The sequence below is a fragment of the Tursiops truncatus genome, chromosome 15 (assembly GCF_011762595.2).
Source record: "Tursiops truncatus isolate mTurTru1 chromosome 15, mTurTru1.mat.Y, whole genome shotgun sequence".
NCBI classification, from domain to species: domain Eukaryota; kingdom Metazoa; phylum Chordata; class Mammalia; order Artiodactyla; family Delphinidae; genus Tursiops; species Tursiops truncatus.
In genome coordinates, this window is record NC_047048.1 from 5266349 (window position 1) to 5285221 (window position 18873).

Consider the following 18873-nt stretch of genomic DNA (forward strand, 5'->3'; position numbering starts at 1 on the left):
CTGTTTCCCAGTAACAAACCCATGTGATGTGTTACAAATATGAATAACTGAAAGAGGAAGTACAGCAAAGACATTAAAAGTGGTAACGACTGTAAATGGAGTTACAGAAGAAATACCTGCCTGTGGGAACGTCAACACTGCTACTGTTTGAGAAACCCTGGATGTACAGCCACAAGAATGGAGTGAAGCCCAGAATCATCAACATAATTGAGGAAAGCGGTTGTGGTGAAAAGGATGAAGGTGTTTCCGAGAAAGTGATACCAGCCCAAAAAACTTCACATTAAAGGAACTCTCAAGGCTATCTCACAACGTTGAAATCACCAAGGATAAAATGCTGGAAGCTGATCCAAGCTTAAAAGGAGCATGACAATTTGCGAAAGCATATTGTATCTTAAGTTATACAAGAAGGCGACAAGAGTTGTTGAAACGACTCCAGTTTTTTACAAATAAATAAAAATGCTTTAACTATCAGTGTTTCTAATGCTTTAAAGTACTGTGTACTAAATAAATATCAGTTTTATTTTTTCCATTTCCTTACACATTTATAACTGAAAGTGAGAGAGTTTTTAATGTTTCCGGCAAACATTTTTAAAGGTCACAGGACAATCATAATTTTCCCCATTGATTATTAAGATGGCTTTGCATGGTTTTAACTTGTATGGTCATCTTTGTGGGCCTACCTGTATTTAAAATTAATGAGTTAAATGTATCATTTCAGAAATTAGAAAAAGAACAGCAGAATAATCCCAAAGATAGTACAAGGAAGAAAACAAGGGTAAGAGTAGACATTAATGAAATAGAAAATGAAGATACAATGGAAAGAACTGAAATAATTTGTTCTTGAATAATCAAGCAAAAATGTGTATTCTTACAAACGTATCACCTACTTTATGGAAGAGAATAATGTCAATGAAAAAAAATTGGTACTGATTTTTGAATTCTCAAATACTTGTGAACATATGAAGCGGCAACAGAGAGGCATCTTTCTGGTCTGTGAAACTTTAGAAAACACAAGGCACATTATCTCATTTCATCTTCAAACAACCCAGAACGTGTTGCTGTCCTCTCCCTTAGTCCTGCCAACCACTCATAAGGTGACGTGTTGCCCAGGGTGGTGTAAGTTGACAGCGGCACTGTAACAACACAAGCTTTACTGAGCATCTCTCAGGTGTTGGGCAGTCTCAGGGGAAAATAAGACCTGGCCTGGCCTCCCTGTCCTGGGTCACAGGATCGTTCCCAAGCAGCACCAATGCCGCCTACCATCCTCTCGCAGAGGTCACGACCTCCACAGCCCTTGCTCTGCCTTGCTTGGCTGCAGAGCACATGGCTAAGGACACAGGACCCAATGTGGTTGCCCATGGAGGTTATCTCACCACCATGCAGAAGGCTGTGACTGCCAAGTTTACCCTATGGTCTACCAGCCTCCCCAGGGAAACGCGGGGTGAGCATCCACTCTGCAGACCTCAGAGGAAACATCTATCCACGAGGCTCCTGAGGATGAGATGAGGCAACACACGAAGGACCCGGCACACAGCACGCACTTAGTGAGACCTGAGTTTCTATGGGAAGCACAGCTGTACAAAAGTCAAGCAATACGTGTAAGAAGGCATACACATGTAAGTAAAACTTCTGTTAGTTCCATCTTCCTCAACCCTGTAACACCTGGTGTTTATGGTCAGGACCCTAGTGAAGCCACCATTTCTGAGGGGGCCAGTGAGCTCCAATCACCACACCTGCCAGCCCCTCCCCAGTCTTCGGCTGCTCTGACACCAACGATTCCCTCTCATCTCCTTCTTGAAAAGGTCCCCGTCGTGGGCTTCCTGTTTTCTTCCTCTTCAGCAACCCGTGATTGGCTGCCTCTTTCCTTTCCCTTCGCCTCAGTGAAGTGCAGTAAGTGCAGAGGTGAAGAGCTCAGATCCTCAAGTCGGACCACCTGCTAACTGTGTGACCCAGGCACACACTTCACCTCTGGGTCTTACGTGGAAAACGGAGACAGTGGAAGCGCCTGCACCCAGATCTGTGCAGGACGGCTCTGAGGACTAAATGAGACGCTGAACTAAAGGCCCTGTCAGGCACTGGGTCCTGCGCCCGAGGAGAGCAAGCACTCAATGTTGGCTCTTAGGCACAAACTCACCGGAAGAAAAGCCTGGAAAGAAATATGGCAGTGATGAAAGAGGCTGTGAGACCGTGCAGGTACGTCAGCAGAGAGGAAGATGACAGGAGGAAAGAAAGGAGAGAGAAGCGGAGGCAGGGAAGATGCCCCAAGAGTTTGTGATGAAAAGATACCCAAAAGCTTGAGAAGAAAAGCAAAAGGACAGAAAAACAAAAACTACCCCACATCCCTAATTCATCTTCTGTGCTTGGGAGTCCCACTTCCCAAATAGGAATAGACTGGGAAGGATGGCTGTGGTCTACTGGAGAAACAACAATCATAAATAGAGTGTGAAGTACACACACGATAGTAAAACCACACAACCCATGTGGGAGAAAAACACTATCCCAATCAGAGACACAAGCAAAACGCAGCAGCACTTTGCAGCTCACAGCACAGCTAAAGCAGTAACGCGTGTTAAGTCCTTTCCTTTCACTAAAAGGCATTGAAACAAGACCTCTGATAACCAGAGCTGGCTGACTGGTGGCACCATCGGGTGTCCTCCTAACAGCTGTGCCCTCTCCCCCTCGATGTATCCCTTGGCCAACCATGCCTGGGAACAGTGCTGCTGGGTCATGGGCGTGTGATCCAAATCAGGCCAGAGAGAACAAGAGGGTGTGTGCTGGGGCTCCTGGGAAAAGGTTTCCTCCTCTGTAAAGCGTGCTCCTTCCTGCTTCTGGACATAGTGGGAAGAGGGAGGGTGTGATGCCTGAGACTAGCAATGGCAGGGCAGCCACCCTGGTACCATGAGGAGCTGGGCTTTAGGACAGAAAGAAAGAGAGAAAGAACCAGAGTCCTTAGTAATGATTAACCAAGAACCCCCTGTTCCTGGCCTTCTTATGTGGGATAATAAACATCCTTATTGCTTACACCACTGTTAGTTGGGTATTTTGTTACTCGTGGGCAAGAGCATCTTAAATGATTCACACAGTACTGGGTGAGCTGATGCCGAAAGAGGGATATCAAAATGAAAACACCCATAGCTAGAAGTCAGAAATGGTACTGCTGCAGCCCTGTGCTACTAACAGAGGCTGACCCAGAAGACAAAAAGTAAAAGGCTAATCAACACCCACACACACACACCTTTTCTTTCCTCTAAAATGAGAAGAGACTGAAATGCTTAGCTTTGCCACCCTGATTTACATTAATAATGTATTTGGCCAAGTTTTCCAAGTTGAATCCTCACCACAAATTTCTATGAATTAAGTAAATATTTTTAGCCAGAGGGTATTTTCCTCCCAGAGCAAAAATTTTAAACGGAAAATTGTATAACTATAGGATTTTTTTTTGCGGGGGTGGGGCGTGGGAAAAGAAAGGCTTTTCAGAGATAATACTCTTCAGGAATGAAAATTTTGAAATGATTCATAATCTTCACATATGTAATACCCCTTCAGTTTTTAACAAATGGAATTTGTAACATAAGTTTCATAATAAAGTATGAAGGCCAATACCAAAATGTCAGTAACTAGATCAGAAAATCTTCTTGAAAAACAAGAAAGGTACAATCAATTTTAGGTCTCTCTTTTTTCTATGAATTGTCCAGTGCTCTTCCATACAGGTATTTAAACAGATATAGGGTAGTATTTTAGTCTAAACTTTAACAACAAAATAAAAAACTAAGCAAATCAAAAGAAGTAAATGTTAGGCCTCCAAAAGCAACTCCTACTAGGATTGCACTTTATCATGGAATGGCTGCAAATGAGTAGGAAATTAACTACATGATAGAGTGAATATAAGCAAAAGGACAACTTGGAACAAAAATGGCAGCAATTTCCATTCCCTCTGAATGAAATACAAACACATGAAAGAAACTGCACCATAGCAACATATTTTCCTTATTGAAACCAAAATTTTAAGCTCGTGTTTATAACAACACGGTTGCTGTGGAAACAGCTGATTCAACATTATGAACTCACAGCTGAATCAAATAAGGTGTGGAACAGAAGTCTTATTTAAACAGTGGCAAGAATCATAAAACATTAAAAAGGCAAACTGAATGACGGTGAGTCAAAGCGCCGTATGTTTTAACATAAGGGTCATACTTTTTTTTCCCCTGATGCCTGACACAAATAGGCTGTTTCTTTTTAATTTAGTTCTATTTTTGGAACCCTATAATCACCCCAATCATCCCTCAAATGTCCTAAATTTTACTGTCTGCTTCTGTCTACATAACACAGTGTGTATTTTATTAAACTGATCCACTTTGGACAGAGTTACTATACTTCAGACCTTGCCAGAACAACAGAATACAAGTCAGCGCTTTGAAAATTTTCTACTCGTAACTGATTCTATTCAGTATCGCAGTACTGACTTATTCATCACCCAGCATCACTTCAGGCTTAGCTTTTGCCTACAGGTTTCAAGACTATGAACTCTTCCGGTACAAAAGCTGTCAGAGAATGTTAACGAGCGCCCAGATCCACTGCAGACGCAGCAGCCCAGCCCCCAACCCCAGAACCATCATCACACCTTGAATTTGTTCCTTGGCTTTTATGGGTCAGTTAGGAGTTTTCCAAGCAATCCTGAAAACCCTCAAGACACTTAACATACGAATGGTGTGAATTATTTGAACCTTAAACATATGCGCCTTTGCCCCTCTGCTTCCCTTTCCACGTTTTAATTGGAGAGGAACACACATTTCTTTAAAACACACACTTTACTAATCCTTTCCTCTGGTTTTCTGAACCTTTCAAATTCTGACAAACATTTTAAACTCTGAAATGTTACCCTCTGTCAAGTAAAACATATTTAACAAGTTATTAAAATGATGGTTATGTGTGGGACTATTAAAAAAAAAAAATCCACCTTTCCCCGCTTCGGAGATGGTACAGTGAACCGGCTCTGTAAATAGAAGCCTTGGTGCTGCCGAGGGTGCGGCTGCCCTCGCCCTCCGCGTGTGCACAGGGGATCGATTCATACCAGCAAAACCGGAAAAATCACAACCGAGAGCAACTGTGGAAGCAGCGACAGCCAAGAGCAGAACGTAAAGGGGCTGGACTCTCTGCAAGGTGAGTCACAGGAAACGCTCTGCCAGAGGCCGGAGGCTGCGTGCACATCCCCTTCAGTTAAAAATGTGGCTCAAGGCTCCCCTGGCTTCACGCTTCAGGGATCAGCAGGGAACTAGGGCCCAAACCTCAGAGGCAGAAGCCCAGTTCCTAGTGGCCTGCACTTAACTAAGCCTCCACTTTGGACAGACCACGGAGGAGTCAATCACCGCAGAGGTGAACAAACCCGAGTGCTGGGCTAGCCCTCTTTTCCATTCTGGATCCGGGCCACTTTGTATGTTCTCATCAGGGCTCGCACGACAAAGGCTCCGGAACCGCGCTCAAGTTGGGTGTATATGTAACGGACGGTCAGCTCACCCAGCTCTGTCGACACAGGGGACCCGCTGGCAATCTCACCGATCTTGGCCACTCCATCGTAGTAGGCTTTTCCCGCCAGAATCATAGCTAGACAGGGAAGGTGACACACACAATCATCACTTACACATGGAAAGGAGGAAACGACACAGAGGTTTTCTTCCAAACACCCCGGAGTCCCTCGCGGCTGAGGCAAGCGTGGCTCTCAGGGGGCAGGGCTTGAGCTTGCGAGCTGTGCCAGGGGCAGAGGTCCCTCCACTGCACTCCTGCAGGCCCCCCACCCACCGGAAAGCCCTCACGGGATCCTCGCCTCCGACCAGCCCTGGGGAACCTTCAGCAGCGGCAGAGGCTGGGGGTCCGGAGAAGGTTCTGCCTGCTCCTCAGGCCAGCTCCAGAGGGGATATGTTCCTAACACAGAATTGGGGCTGGAACACATCCACTGCAGCAAGCTGGTCATTCTACAGCAATACAGGTCTGCAATACTGTTAGCTAGAGGGGCTGGTGTGGGCTTGTCTAGGCGCCTGGGCCTTCTACGGCATTTTTACTTTTTCTATTGAAAAAGATATTCTGAGACACAAGCAACTACCATACTTGTTGCCAGGAGAGAAATCTATGAAATCTGAAATACATTATCATTTCAAAAAAAAAATGAAATTACCTGAAAAATAACTGAATGCTCTGCTTTTCTTTCTGCTCTTTTTTGGCAGAGACAGGAAAACTCTTACTGCTATACAAGCTGGATTCTAATTATCTTAAAAATCACATTTCTCCTTTCAAACTGATTCTGAAAACTACATTATAAGGTACAGAAATATGCTTCTGATTTGTTTTTCTTTTCCTTTTTTTTCCCCTTTCCTTTTTCTTTTATGGAGGGTGCAGGGAGGTTGTAGGTGGGAGTCAGGAGCAAGACAAATCTGGGTTTGAATTCTACTGTTACTTCCAACAACATGACCTTCTTGGACAAGTTAGTTATCCTTTTTGAAACAAACGGTTTGAATCTATAAAATGCCCTAACAGTGTGAGTATTGGACAAACTAATGGAAGCTGATAATACCCACTCCTTCTGTCACTTTACACAGGCTGGGTTTCAGGATACTGAAGGTGTACAACAAGCAAGCTTTTCAATAAGATCTAGCCTACTTAGTGTGACTTTGGAGAAAATATTTTACCTTGCTCAAAGGCCAGCTTCATACACAGACATCACTTTGCCCGGTAGCTTTGGAGACCACAGGATTTGGGAGATAAAAGAGCCCTAAGCAACCCCTCTCAGGCTCCTTTCCTCTCACTGAGACGAAAACCTGAGGCCACACCAGTTTATAACGGGTATTGTTTTTATTTTTATTTTTTTATTTTTATTTTTTTGCAGTACGTGGACCTCTCCCTGTTATGGCCTCTCCCGCTGCGGAGCACAAGCTCCGGACGCGCAGGCTCAGCGGCCACGGCTCACGGGCCCAGCCGCTCCGCGGCATGTGGGATCTTCCCGGACCGGGGCACGAACCTGCGTCCCCTGCATCGGCAGGCGGACTCCCAACCACTGCACCACCAGGGAAGCCCATGGGTATTGTTTTTAAAAGATGAATTTTAAAAGGTATTTCAAGTTTTAAAAAGGTGGGGGAGGAGGTCACAGAATGAATTAATGCCCAAGTCCCGCTGAAGATACTGCAGGCCAAAAAAAGTAGTATTTTCAAGGCAAATTAATCTATTTTTGCATGTCTTGTAGAATTAAAAAAATTATGAAACTTACAGCTTTTACTACATATATATACAAGTTCATGAAATCTAATGCTCTACTATACTATTGTTTCATAAGACTAAGGATAACTGTAAAGCGTAATTATAAAAAAGAGCAGTAACAAATAGCATTTATGTAAACTTTCCAAATCATTACTTAAATTAATTAATCTACCACACTACATTAAGACATAGGGTGATGATGTTATCACCCCGTTTCACGAAGTGGAGCACAGAAGAGATATTCTGGGACATGCCCAAGGTCAATGGCGAAGCAGAGGCAGTGCACACAACCCCGGCAGTTCTAAATCATGGTGCTTTTTGACTCTTTGGTCTCAGCTAGCACTGAAAAAGAGATGACTCCACCGAAAAACAAGGTTTATAGCCAGTAAACTGTCAAGTTAATATATGTAATATTTTAGTGGGAAGATTTAAAATTGCAAGGTGCTGATAAGCTAAAAAGCAAATTAACGGGGGAGAATGGTAATACAGGATTACACAACACTTAAATAAAATTTTTGGTTTGCATCCACACATTGAAATTTTTCCATTAACTGCCGACTTATGTTTAAAACTATTTAACCTTCTTAGTCTAGTAAAATATCCTGCTTTTATGATAAAGCTGCATTAACTTAAAAATTATAATTTATCCAGAAAAATAAACTAATATTTTCATAATTCTGTCCCCTTTTGTGGATATATTAGAGATTTTCTACCACTTACTGTTTTAAGGAATGAAGCTTTATTAATTTTTAGTGGTTGATCAACTACTTCATCAACCTAAACTACACATTTCTACCAGAAAAACTTTCCTTAAAATATCAGTATGATTTCAATAGGTTACAGTTCTGCTCAAAAGCCTTCAATGGCCTCCCACTGGCCACAGGGTAAGCCTGTCACACTCCACAGTTCATCGTAGATTTTTACAGTCATGGCCTTCAATGAATCACACCTCCCGGAATTCCCAGGTGGTATAATTGTCTAGGATGCTGACAGGCTGTTTGGTCATGTGACTTGCTTTGGCCAATGGGGTACGAGCAGGCATAACTCCCACGGGGCTTGTACTCTTGGGACAGCCAGCTATGCCTGAGAGAGGAAGTGAGCTCAGCCCCAGTCCACTGCAACCGCAGAGTCCCAGGGGTACAGACAACTGCACAGCCTTTACAGGACGACTGAAAATAATGAACTATTGTTGTCTTAAGCCACCAAGCTTAGAGGCAGTTTGTTATGCGGCAATAGGTAACAGATGCTGCATCCAAATGCATTCATAGTAGGACCTTATTCCACCTTATGTTCTACTGTTCCCTCACAGCTTCTCACCCATGCTAGCGTGGACCCCTGGTCTCGGCTTGGATGCTGTCTTTTCTGCCTGAAGCACTAGTAAGCAGCGTCTGCCTACTGAAACCTAACGTCTGTCAGCTGGCTCAGCTCCTACACGGCCTCTGCCTGCTCCATACTCCACCGGCCTCCTCTCAAACTCCTGTGCCGCTGCTCGGCCTATGCTCTTCATCAGCTGTGCTGCTGCGCTGGGCTATAATCTAACTGTTGAATGCACATCTGGCATCCTCGACTATACTACAGATTCTTACCAACGACTTTACACATTTTATTGAAGTTTCTCAATGGCTTCAGCCAAAAACAGATGGCCTGCAGAAATCCTGGAACACATTATGAAACGCAGAATAGGCCCCAGGACGTGTTAAAGTGGTAGAGGCTGCTGGGGAGAAGCCCTGTTAGCAGGAGGCTAAGCTGTGGGCTCTTCACTGCGTCACCTTGTAAAACTCTGCCTCAGAGAGGCAGCTCGTGCTAGAAAGAAAAAAATCACTGCAGGTCAGAGTGATTTCCTTCCCGGGGATGGATAAAGCGATGACTTTGTGGTCTTGTGACTAGGTAATCATCAGGAGAGAGTCAGCTTCCAAAACAAGGCTCCAGTTCTTTGAAGGAGGGAGGGGGCACCCATAGAAGTCACTGGTACGGCTAGAGGGAGAGGGAGGGAAATCTCAGGCCTGCTGCATTTCCTGACACTGAACACGTCTGGCCAAGAGCACAGAGATCCAGAAGGAAGTCAATAAGCAGTTTACTTTTGCAGTGACTGAAACGATAGTTCGTCCGTAATCCAAAGTCCTGAGTCTTGCCAGCACCTCCCCTTTCCTGGAGCAGGCTTACTGAGGGTGTGAGGGCGCAGGTTTATTTTCAAAACATCATCAGGGAGCAGCCAAAGGTGGGGTATCGTGAAAGAGAGAAAGAAGAGGGGAAAAAAAGACACAAAGCTTGGTCTGAAGCTTTCTTCAAATCTCAAACCGCTGGAAACTAAATTTTCTCCTTATGTTACGTGCTGGTCTTAGTGAACCAGGGTAGGTGGTGAAACTGGGGTCTGAATATTTTGGGGGTGACACTTGCTACATATGGAGAATTGTTCTGACCATGTTAGAATTTGGTGATTGTTAGCATCTTGAGTTTTCAAGGTGATCACTGATAAGGGACTTCCCTGACGGTCCAGTGGTTAAGACTTCACCTTCCAATGCAGGGGGTGTGGGTTCGATCCCTGGTTGGGGAGCTAAGATCCCACATGCCTCGGGGCCAGAAAACCAAAACATAAAACAGATGCAATACAGTAACAAATTCAATAAAGACTTTAAAAAAATGGTCCACATCAAGGTGATCACTGATAACGTTCCCCTTTTGCGAGGGGAATGCATGTGTAGATGCACATTGGCTTCCTCAGATGAAATCTGTTCAAACCAGCAAACAACTCTGGTTCACAGAGAGACAAAAGCCAATGCCTGAGTTCATTTTAAATTAAGCACTCATTTTGAAACGAGAATCTAAGTTCAACCTTGAATTTAGATGTCTTTCCATTCAGGCTAAACATTTTATTTCTCATATTACTATCATAAGTGATACACCCAAAGACAAGAAATTCTTCTACATAAATAGAAAGGAGAATAATTCCTATGCTTCAGGATCTTAAAATTTTAAGTACACTTTTTATATATGTTATTAGTTTACAAAGAATTTGGTGTAAAAAGTAGAAAACATGTTTATGTCAATGATATAAAAGATTAAGCAGTGTCAAAAAGCAAAATCTGATATTTAAGATATGTCACTTTTGGTAGCCTATTATTCAACTTACTCATTTCAAGTATACTAATATCCTATCATTGCAAAGTTCTACAGATTAATTATAAATGGTTTCTACCAATTTAAAGATATTTTAAAAATTCAGTAGCATTTAAAAATAATTAAGTAAAATATTTAATGAATGGCTTTCATATGCATTCTATATTTATAAATTTAGAAAACAGACTTACCATTAACAGCTTTTTCGTAATTTTTTCCTAGGTTTATTAAATTTCGTAGCCCAGGATTGAACTGTTCCATAACATTCTGACAAACAAACAAAAAAAAATAAATTAATAAAATAAGCGAACAGCAGACCAAGCAATCTTTAGATGGTGTCACTGCATAGCCTAGGATCCACACGTGTGCCTGATGGTACCGTCCACAAAGTCATGATTTGAAAGTGGTGAAGAGCACTTCCATCCTAACTGATGGAGTAGTGAGGTGCATGTGACCCTGGCAGTTCCCTGCCTGCCCAGGAGCTGCCTAGAATTTACTGTAAATGAAGCAGGTAGCAGACATTCCATCTCTACAAAGTACACCCTGTGGGGGCCATGAGTCCAGAAGCTGATGCTCCCTTTTGGGTTTAGGTAAGTTAATGGCTGTCATGATAGTGCTAAGAAACAGGGGCGCATGATAGGAATTTAATTATATGGGCAGTGTTTTGGCTATCAGCAGAACGGGAATTTCCAAGAGATGTTGTTTTTGCTCTGCCTAATTACTGGGGAAGGGATGGGGGTGGGTGTTGCTGACGGCCCTAAGACATAGGCCAGCCTAGAACTTTCTTTCTAGGTGGTCACTGGCATTTTTTTTCCCAGCCATCAGTTCATTCATTATTCATGGAGTGTGCGGTAGGTCCTGTGCTCACAGCAGTGGAGGGGGAGACGTGGTTTCCCATTATGGACTTCATGATGCTCTATCTTTGCAGATGTCATGGTTTTCATTTTTAAAAGTGTCATTTCTATATCACTAGAAGGTCATAAACATAGAAGTGCTGTGACAAGTATAAAACAGGCAACTATTTAGAACATTGGCCTAAATTTAAAATGCTACCCTAAATCTGAAGTACAGACAAGAAATCATTCCTATGGGTCTCTGGCTTCGTGACCCAGAACACACGGTGACAGTGCATCTGTCACACCTACAAACCATAAGGTTCACAATATGAATCATTCCAGATAGACCAGCCAGATCCCTTTACCCCTCTCCCAAAATGTGTACCTTGTTTGTAGAGGACCAAGCAACAAAAAGAATAAAAAACCATACAACATCCAAAGCGGCAGATACTTGACACATTACTCTTCGGGATAAAAAGGTCCTCCATTATGAGTTAGTAGAAAAAGACTATAACTTTATTAGACAGTATAAAGGCTTATCGTGAAAAAGAACCCCTGCCCCAACCCTTCCCCACCCCTGGTCTTACACCCACATAACAGCTTGCTTGCAAGTGCTCTTTTGTATTTGCTGCCATAGTTTTGATGAATATTCTTGGCTTCTCAATTTTGGACAATAAGTACTGGATTTCTGCTACGGTAGACAACCCTACTTTCCCTTTCTCAGTCTCTCCTATATAATTAAATAACAGTTTCCTGGTAAATCAACAGTCAAGGTTTATTATGACTTTGTAAATACTGGTCACTACAATGCAAGGAATGTAAAAGAATTATGCTTCCTTTCTTGATATACTTTTTGTTTCTCCTGGGATTAATAATTGTCTCATTCCCACCCCCGCCTTAGATTTTTCTATGTATCTACCTTAAATGTTTCCACACGCTCCGTCGGATCTCATAGGAGCCTATCACTGTTTTTCAAATGTACAAAGCTGTCAGCTAATCTTCCATTCCATTTTTTCCCCCAGAACTTCCTCCAAGGACTCTCCGTCCTCTTACTCAGTCTGGCCTGACCGTTCCTGCCACACTGTTGCCCTTGCATGTCCCTTTCTGGTCCCCTGTGTGACAGTCTCATTAGCTGGATTCCACATCTTCCTCCTTCTTCATTTATTTTTTTTATTTTTATTTTTTTTGCGGTACGCGGGCCTCTCACTGTTGTGGCCTCTCCCGTTGCGGAGCACAGGCTCTAGACGCGCAGGCTCAGCAGCCATGGCTCACGGGCCCAGCCACTCCGCAGCACGTGGGATCCTCCCGGACCGGGGCACGAACCCGTGTCCCCTGCATCGGCAGGCGGACTCTCAACCACTGCGCCACCTGGGAAGCCCCCTCCTTCTTCATTTATTGCTATCTGCTGGAGATCATTCTCCAAGAGTGACCTAAGAAATGACGCAGGAGGTAAATTTGAGTCCCCACATGTCTGAAATTATCTTTACTTTGACATTTAACTGGTATTTCGCTGGGCTGTGTATTACAGGTTGAAAGTGATTTTCCCTTAGGATTTTAAAGATATTGCTCCAGTCTTCAATATCCAGTTTTGCTATTGAGAAGTTAGCTGTCATTTGTATATGACTTTTTTTTTTTGGTGGGGGGCAGGTGGTGGGAGGGGGCTTGTTTATCTCTGGAACCCTCCTCTTTATCCCTGTGCTCTGAAACTACCCAGTGGTCTGTCTCAGTGTGGGTACTTTTTTTTCATTTATTTTACTGGGCACTCAACAGACCCTACCCATAGAGAAAATTATGTCCTTCAGGTCTGAAAAGTGTTCCTGTTTTGATTTTTGCCTCTTCATTCTCTGGAACTCTGAGGAGGATTTTATATGACCTGGATTTATTCTCTAATCATCTTACCCTTTTCCTCTGATTTTCCACTTTTTGTTCTGTCTCTGACAGATATCCTCAACTGTACATTCTAACTCCTCTGATGCTTTTCAAACTTTTGATATCATATTTTTAATTTGGGCTCTTTGAGGTTTTTTTGGTTATTCATCTTTAAAAGCATCCTGTTGTTTTACGGATGCAGTATCATCTCTTATCTGAATAAACTGTAATTTGGGGGATATTTTCTGCCAGTTCCCCATATTGTCTGGTTATTTCTTCTCATTGTTTGGTATCCAACTGTCTTTTGTGTTGGAGGCTTTCCCCAAATGTCTGGTGATCCTTGACTGTCAGTTTGTATTTAGGAGTAAAGCCCTAAAATGTTGGCTGGAAGTGTGTGCGCGTGCATACAGGGTGGCTACTGACCAGTAGGCTTCATTCAGAGTGACTGGACAGCAAGTCAGCTGTAAAGAAACTGGCCAAGTGACGGTAACCAGGGGCCACTGGGTCTCTCCAGAGAAGTTTCTAATTTCCTATCACTGGGCGGGGGAAGGGGCAATCACCAGGTGGTCAGCTTTCCCAGGTCTGGAAGGGGGTTGGGAATCCCACAGGTTTCCTGTGCTGATTTTTCCTGAATTCCAGTACCTCAGCTGGTGTTTCCAAGTCAAGAGTGCCTCTGATTCAACACATCCTGAGACTGAATCTCCAGGCTGCCACGCCCAGGGAGCAGCTGTAATAGTGGTGGCTGGGGCAGGAAAGGGGACCTGGCAGTTTAACCACCTGTGTAACTCCTATTCTAGCCCTGCATGTCCCCTCCATCTCTACCTTCTGTGGGGCCTGTTCCCCAGCCTTGGGGGTTCTCTGGGGTGAAGGGCTCAGCTCTCACTGGTACTCATCTCTGCAGTTTCTTTCAGTTCTCTTAAGGCAGTTTACCACACCTCCGTCCATTTCTAACAATCCAAATTTCTTTAGGCCTTTTGTCAACTGATATTTCCTTTTTCAGGTCTCTACACTATGGATTTACAGGCGTTTTCTTTAAGTTCCTTTGCCATCATTTTAATGTATTCTCAAAAGGAAGAGAAGAAAAAGACTTGAGGTCAATAGGCCATGCTTAACTGGAAGTCCACTCAGCTTGTTTTCCTGGAGCCAGTCAGCTGTTTGAGCCTCATTCACAACCAGTAGCCATGAAGCTCCAGAGCCGATGCTGACCCCTCACCAGTCCCTCTGCAAGATGGTCAGCCTCAGTACCTGATCACGGGGACCTGTCGCCACAGCTGCTATTTCTATTATCTTTCCTCAAGTTGTTTTGTTTTTAAGCTTTTAATTTTGAAATAGTTTAAGAGTCACAAGAAGTTATAAAAACTGTCCAAAGAGTTCCCATGTATGCTTCCTCCAATGGTAACTTATATGGCCACAGTACATCGTCAAAACCAGGAAACCAACATTGGTACAACACTATTAAACTATAGACCTTATTTGGATTTACCAGTTTTCATGTCTCTAATCTGCACGGTGTGTGCTTTGTTTCTATGACACCTTATCACACGTATAGATTTGTGTAACAGTCACCATCACCACAGTTATTATACAGAACTGTTCCATTAGCACAAAGATCTCCCTGATGCCACCCCTTTACAGCCACACCCTCCCCACCAATCCTAAGCCCTGGCAACCGCTGATCTCAGTCACAATAGTTTTGTCATTGTGAGGATGTAATATAAGTGGGTCACCGTATGTGACCTTTTAAGATTTACTTTTTCACTCAGCACAATGCCCTTAAGAACCATCCCAGTTGCTGGGCGTATCAAGTTTGTTCCCTTTCTTTGCTATCAGTGGTCCAGAGAATGAATGTATCACAGTTTATCCATTTAACTGTTGACCATTTGGGTTGTTTCCAGTTTTTGGCAATTACAAATAAACCTGATATGGACAATCATGTACAGGTTTTTGTGTGAACATGAGTGTTCATATCTCTAGAATAAACACCTGGGAGTTCAACTGCTGCGTCACATGGTAGGTGTACATTTAACTTCATAAGAAACTGTCACACTCTTTTCCAGAGTTGGCTGCACTATTTTACATTCTCATCGGCAATGTACGAGATTTCAGTAATTTTTAAAATCTAATAACTTCATTAGAAAATGGTTGCTTTCTAATAAAAAAAACTATTTTTCAAATACCTCATCTACAATCCTCAAAATAATCTTACAACACCAAGTCTGGATGGTAAGAATATAAGTTCTAATAAAAAGATAAAACTATTTTTAAAACATCATTTAAAATTCTTAAAATAATCTCACGTGGCTGAGTCTAGATGGTAATACGTATAAGGAAATCAACAGAGCAAGCTCCGTCCTCTAGCAGATAAGCAGTTACAAAGAGAAGCTAAGATCTGTGTTTTTTCTTAAGATTATTCTTTGTTCAGCGTATTCAAATAATGGGAAAGTATAATTTGATTTCTTGATATAATTCTTGAAATGTTTACATATAACTCCCATCTTAAAATTTCAAAAACAATGAAATAATGAGAACTTCCAAAGTTAACACCAAGCATAAACCACTATCCAAATGATTCAACAGGAAAAAAGTTCAACTAAGACATGAGACTACAATCAGCTTCAGAAAAAATATAAGAATTTTTAAGCTTGTAAGTTCAACATACACTTCAATTCTTTATTTTAGGTTTAGCTACAGAAATGTTTCCCCTGGAAATTCTGGCCTCTCTGAACAGTGGAAAATCCATTTCGACACTGGCTGTTGGCCATTAATCTAGTTATTTTAGCTGAAGTACATGTTATTTTTAAACCCAGGAACAAAAAAGCAGTGCGCTGTCATATTCCACAATCCATAAAATTTTTACAGTGCATGTCCTTGTGAATTGGATGGGTCCTACATTTTGGAGGGAGGGCAGCAGCTGGGTCAAAGGTCATGCTGTATCAAGGCCTGGCAAGACCTGAATTATTTATAGAGCCTCAAATGTAGAGAGAATCACCAGCAGTAATGAACAAATCCATTTTAAGTTTGGCGCTAGGAATAAAAGGTTTAAGATTCCAAGTACAGAAACAAAATAAATTATAAAAGGCATTATCGGGCCAAGAAGCACTATTTTGTTACCATCTATAACAAAAGCTTAGTATGTATCCCAACAGTTACTGCTTGGCAAGGAGGATAATGTGGCAAACCACTTTGAACCAGAATGAGTTTCATCTTCATTCAGGGAAGAATATTGACCATCTAGGCTAAAATAAGATGACTGGCAACATCACTGTTGTACCTGTGCTGTGTCTCATAATGAAGAGGGTTGGTCCTATCACAAGAGCTCCGCAGCACTGGAGAATCAGTGCTCAGCTATTTCCAAAACTGCTGAGGAACAGGCCACTCGGACCCTACAGGCACTTTCCACCGGATTTCTAGTTGGTCCATTTATCTCATACATTTCCTCTGCCTCCTGTACCGTTACAGATCATAATTTTAAAACGAATTATACAATCTTACGATGGTTTTTAACTTTCTCACCATTTAGATTTTTCTTTCATTATTGAAAAATTATTACCTTTACCAGTATGAAACTATAGACTATGAAGCATAAATACAATTATGACTAGCTAGCTAGTTAAACTGAGCTGATTTTAAATTCCTAAGAATTAGTTTCTCTTTCCATTTCTTTTTCCAGTTCTCTACAAGACCAAGGACAACTTATTTGATATTTCAGTGCTTAATTTTCTCAGTTGAAAAGTGTGGGTTATATTTACACTGTAATAAACTTTAAAAGTGATTTAAGAATCTCTAATACAGAGTTTTTTATAACTTGATTCAGGTACTGTATGTCTCTGAAAATTTCGATATTTTATTCTAAATAATCTCATACAAATTAATCTAGCAATGTCACAAATGCTTAAACTAATCAAGGCACATTTTAATTTCATGTGACAAGAATACCTGTTCATAAGGGCTAACTGAGAATACTTCTAGATAGAAGTCATTTGTAAAAAATCTCACTTCCTCTTGCATGTGTTGTCGGAAGCTGCTGTTCCTAGACTAACATCATCAGTATGTAATTATGTCCCCTGCCTTTAGGGAAAGTACTGACGAGTAAATTTGGTAAAAAGGCAGATGCCTGTGGGCTAACTGATGGTCAGAAGAGCCATGTTTTTCATACCCATCTTGAATGGGGAGCAGAAGCCAAGTAAAGGAAAGTTAGACAACTAAGATGTTTTTTGTTTGAAATATTGAGCTAGAGCAAAAATACTCATATTCGAAGATATAAATACACAAAAATGCTTCCTGTCAGTCAAACGTGAACAATGTTTTGGCCCCCTAGTCTGTATGATCTATCTAGGCTACCAGCTAGCAACCTGTATTATGTATCAATTTGTATCATTTATAATTTGTAACATGCCACCCTAGTAGCAATGAACCTGAGGGGTGGGGGACTATTGCATAAAAAATACTTTGGCCTTGAGTCCTCAGGCAAATCGCATCCCTCCATGCTGAGCCTCAGTCTCCTCCTCTATATGGGAAAACCTCTAATTTCCACCTCATGAGGGGTACGAGAATTCACTGAAATAATAATATTTATGGAGCACCTATTGTGTGTTCTTCAAGGCACCTGACAGTGCACTGAATCAACTGTAGTAATTAACGTTGCAAGACAGAAGATAGAAAATATTAGTCAACTCTCCAGATGGATGAGCATTCCTATTTACACAGAAGTCTCCAGGCACTACCGCTTCCTTTCTGTAACATGAAAACAAACGATCCGGGCTCTCCTGCCTCAAAGCGTCACGTCAGGACGAGAGAGACCCTGAACGCAAAAACCTCCAGAAGTCTGCAGTACAAAGGAAACTGGAGGTGTAATTATTATCTGCTTTATTCAGTTCAAAACTCTATTCTTTTTTTCCTTTTGAGATACATTTTGACACTCTGCAGCCTACATTTCAGGCTCTGTGCCTAGCACTTCACACGGGTTTGCTCATTAGATCCTAACAAGGCGATGGTTATCCTCCCCATTTTACAGATGAGACGTGAAGCTCTGAGATGTTAAATGTAAAAACCTCGCCGAAGGGCTTCCCTGGTGGCGCAGTGGTTGGGAGTCCACCTGCCGATGCAGGGGACACGGGTTCGTGCCCCGGTCCGGGAGGATCCCACGTGCCGCAGAGCGGCTGGGCCTGTGAGCCATGGCCGCTGAGCCTGCGCGTCCGGAGCCTGTGCTCCGCAACGGGAGAGGCCACAACAGTGAGAGGCCCGCGAACCGCAAAAAAACAAAACAAAACAAAAACCTCACCGAAGATCCCACAGGCAGTGAGAGGCAGAGTCAGGCCTGGGCACTAACCTTTGCGCGCACCACTCAGGCCTCCAGACAAGTTCCTTGAGAATTGTGCAATAAAGTGGGACGAAAACGCTTTTATGACAGAGAGCACTATTTTAGGGTGAGAAATTATGGGAGTCTCTACAATATTTTTTCTTTTTGGATGCCTTCTTGTAATCTTACTCCTGATTTTAGATGAATATAATTAATCTTCCAATAGCATCACAATATGGACCAATTCTACATGGGCAAGTATTTCTGATCTTCTCCTTTTCTTTCCCTTAAAAAAAGGAGGGAGTGCGGGAGAAAAAGAAGATTCTCCAACTACCTGCTGTCCTCCCAAGAATTCATAATGGTTAACACTGTCATATTAATTTCCTTTGCTGAAAAGAAATCAAAACGTTACAGAACGACACTGCAAAACCACAAGGTGTTTCAGCCACCCTATCCAAGTCTCATATCCCTTTTTCTTCTCCCCAGAGAACCACTAGTTAAGACTGT

General features: G+C 42.4%; 1 protein-coding gene across 5 annotated transcripts in view; it reads right to left on the reverse strand.

Moving 5' to 3' along the window:
- BAIAP2L1 (BAR/IMD domain containing adaptor protein 2 like 1) overlaps positions 1-18873 on the reverse strand; it is an 88934-nt gene that overhangs the window by 55258 nt on the left and 14803 nt on the right. For all 5 annotated transcript variants that reach the window (XM_019930672.3, XM_019930671.3, XM_019930670.3 and 2 more), the window contains exons 2-3: positions 10554-10629; positions 5515-5601 (exon numbers count right to left, since the gene is read on the reverse strand). In XM_019930672.3, the coding sequence (XP_019786231.1) occupies positions 5515-5601; positions 10554-10629 (163 nt within the window). The remainder of the gene's footprint in view (positions 1-5514; positions 5602-10553; positions 10630-18873) is intronic.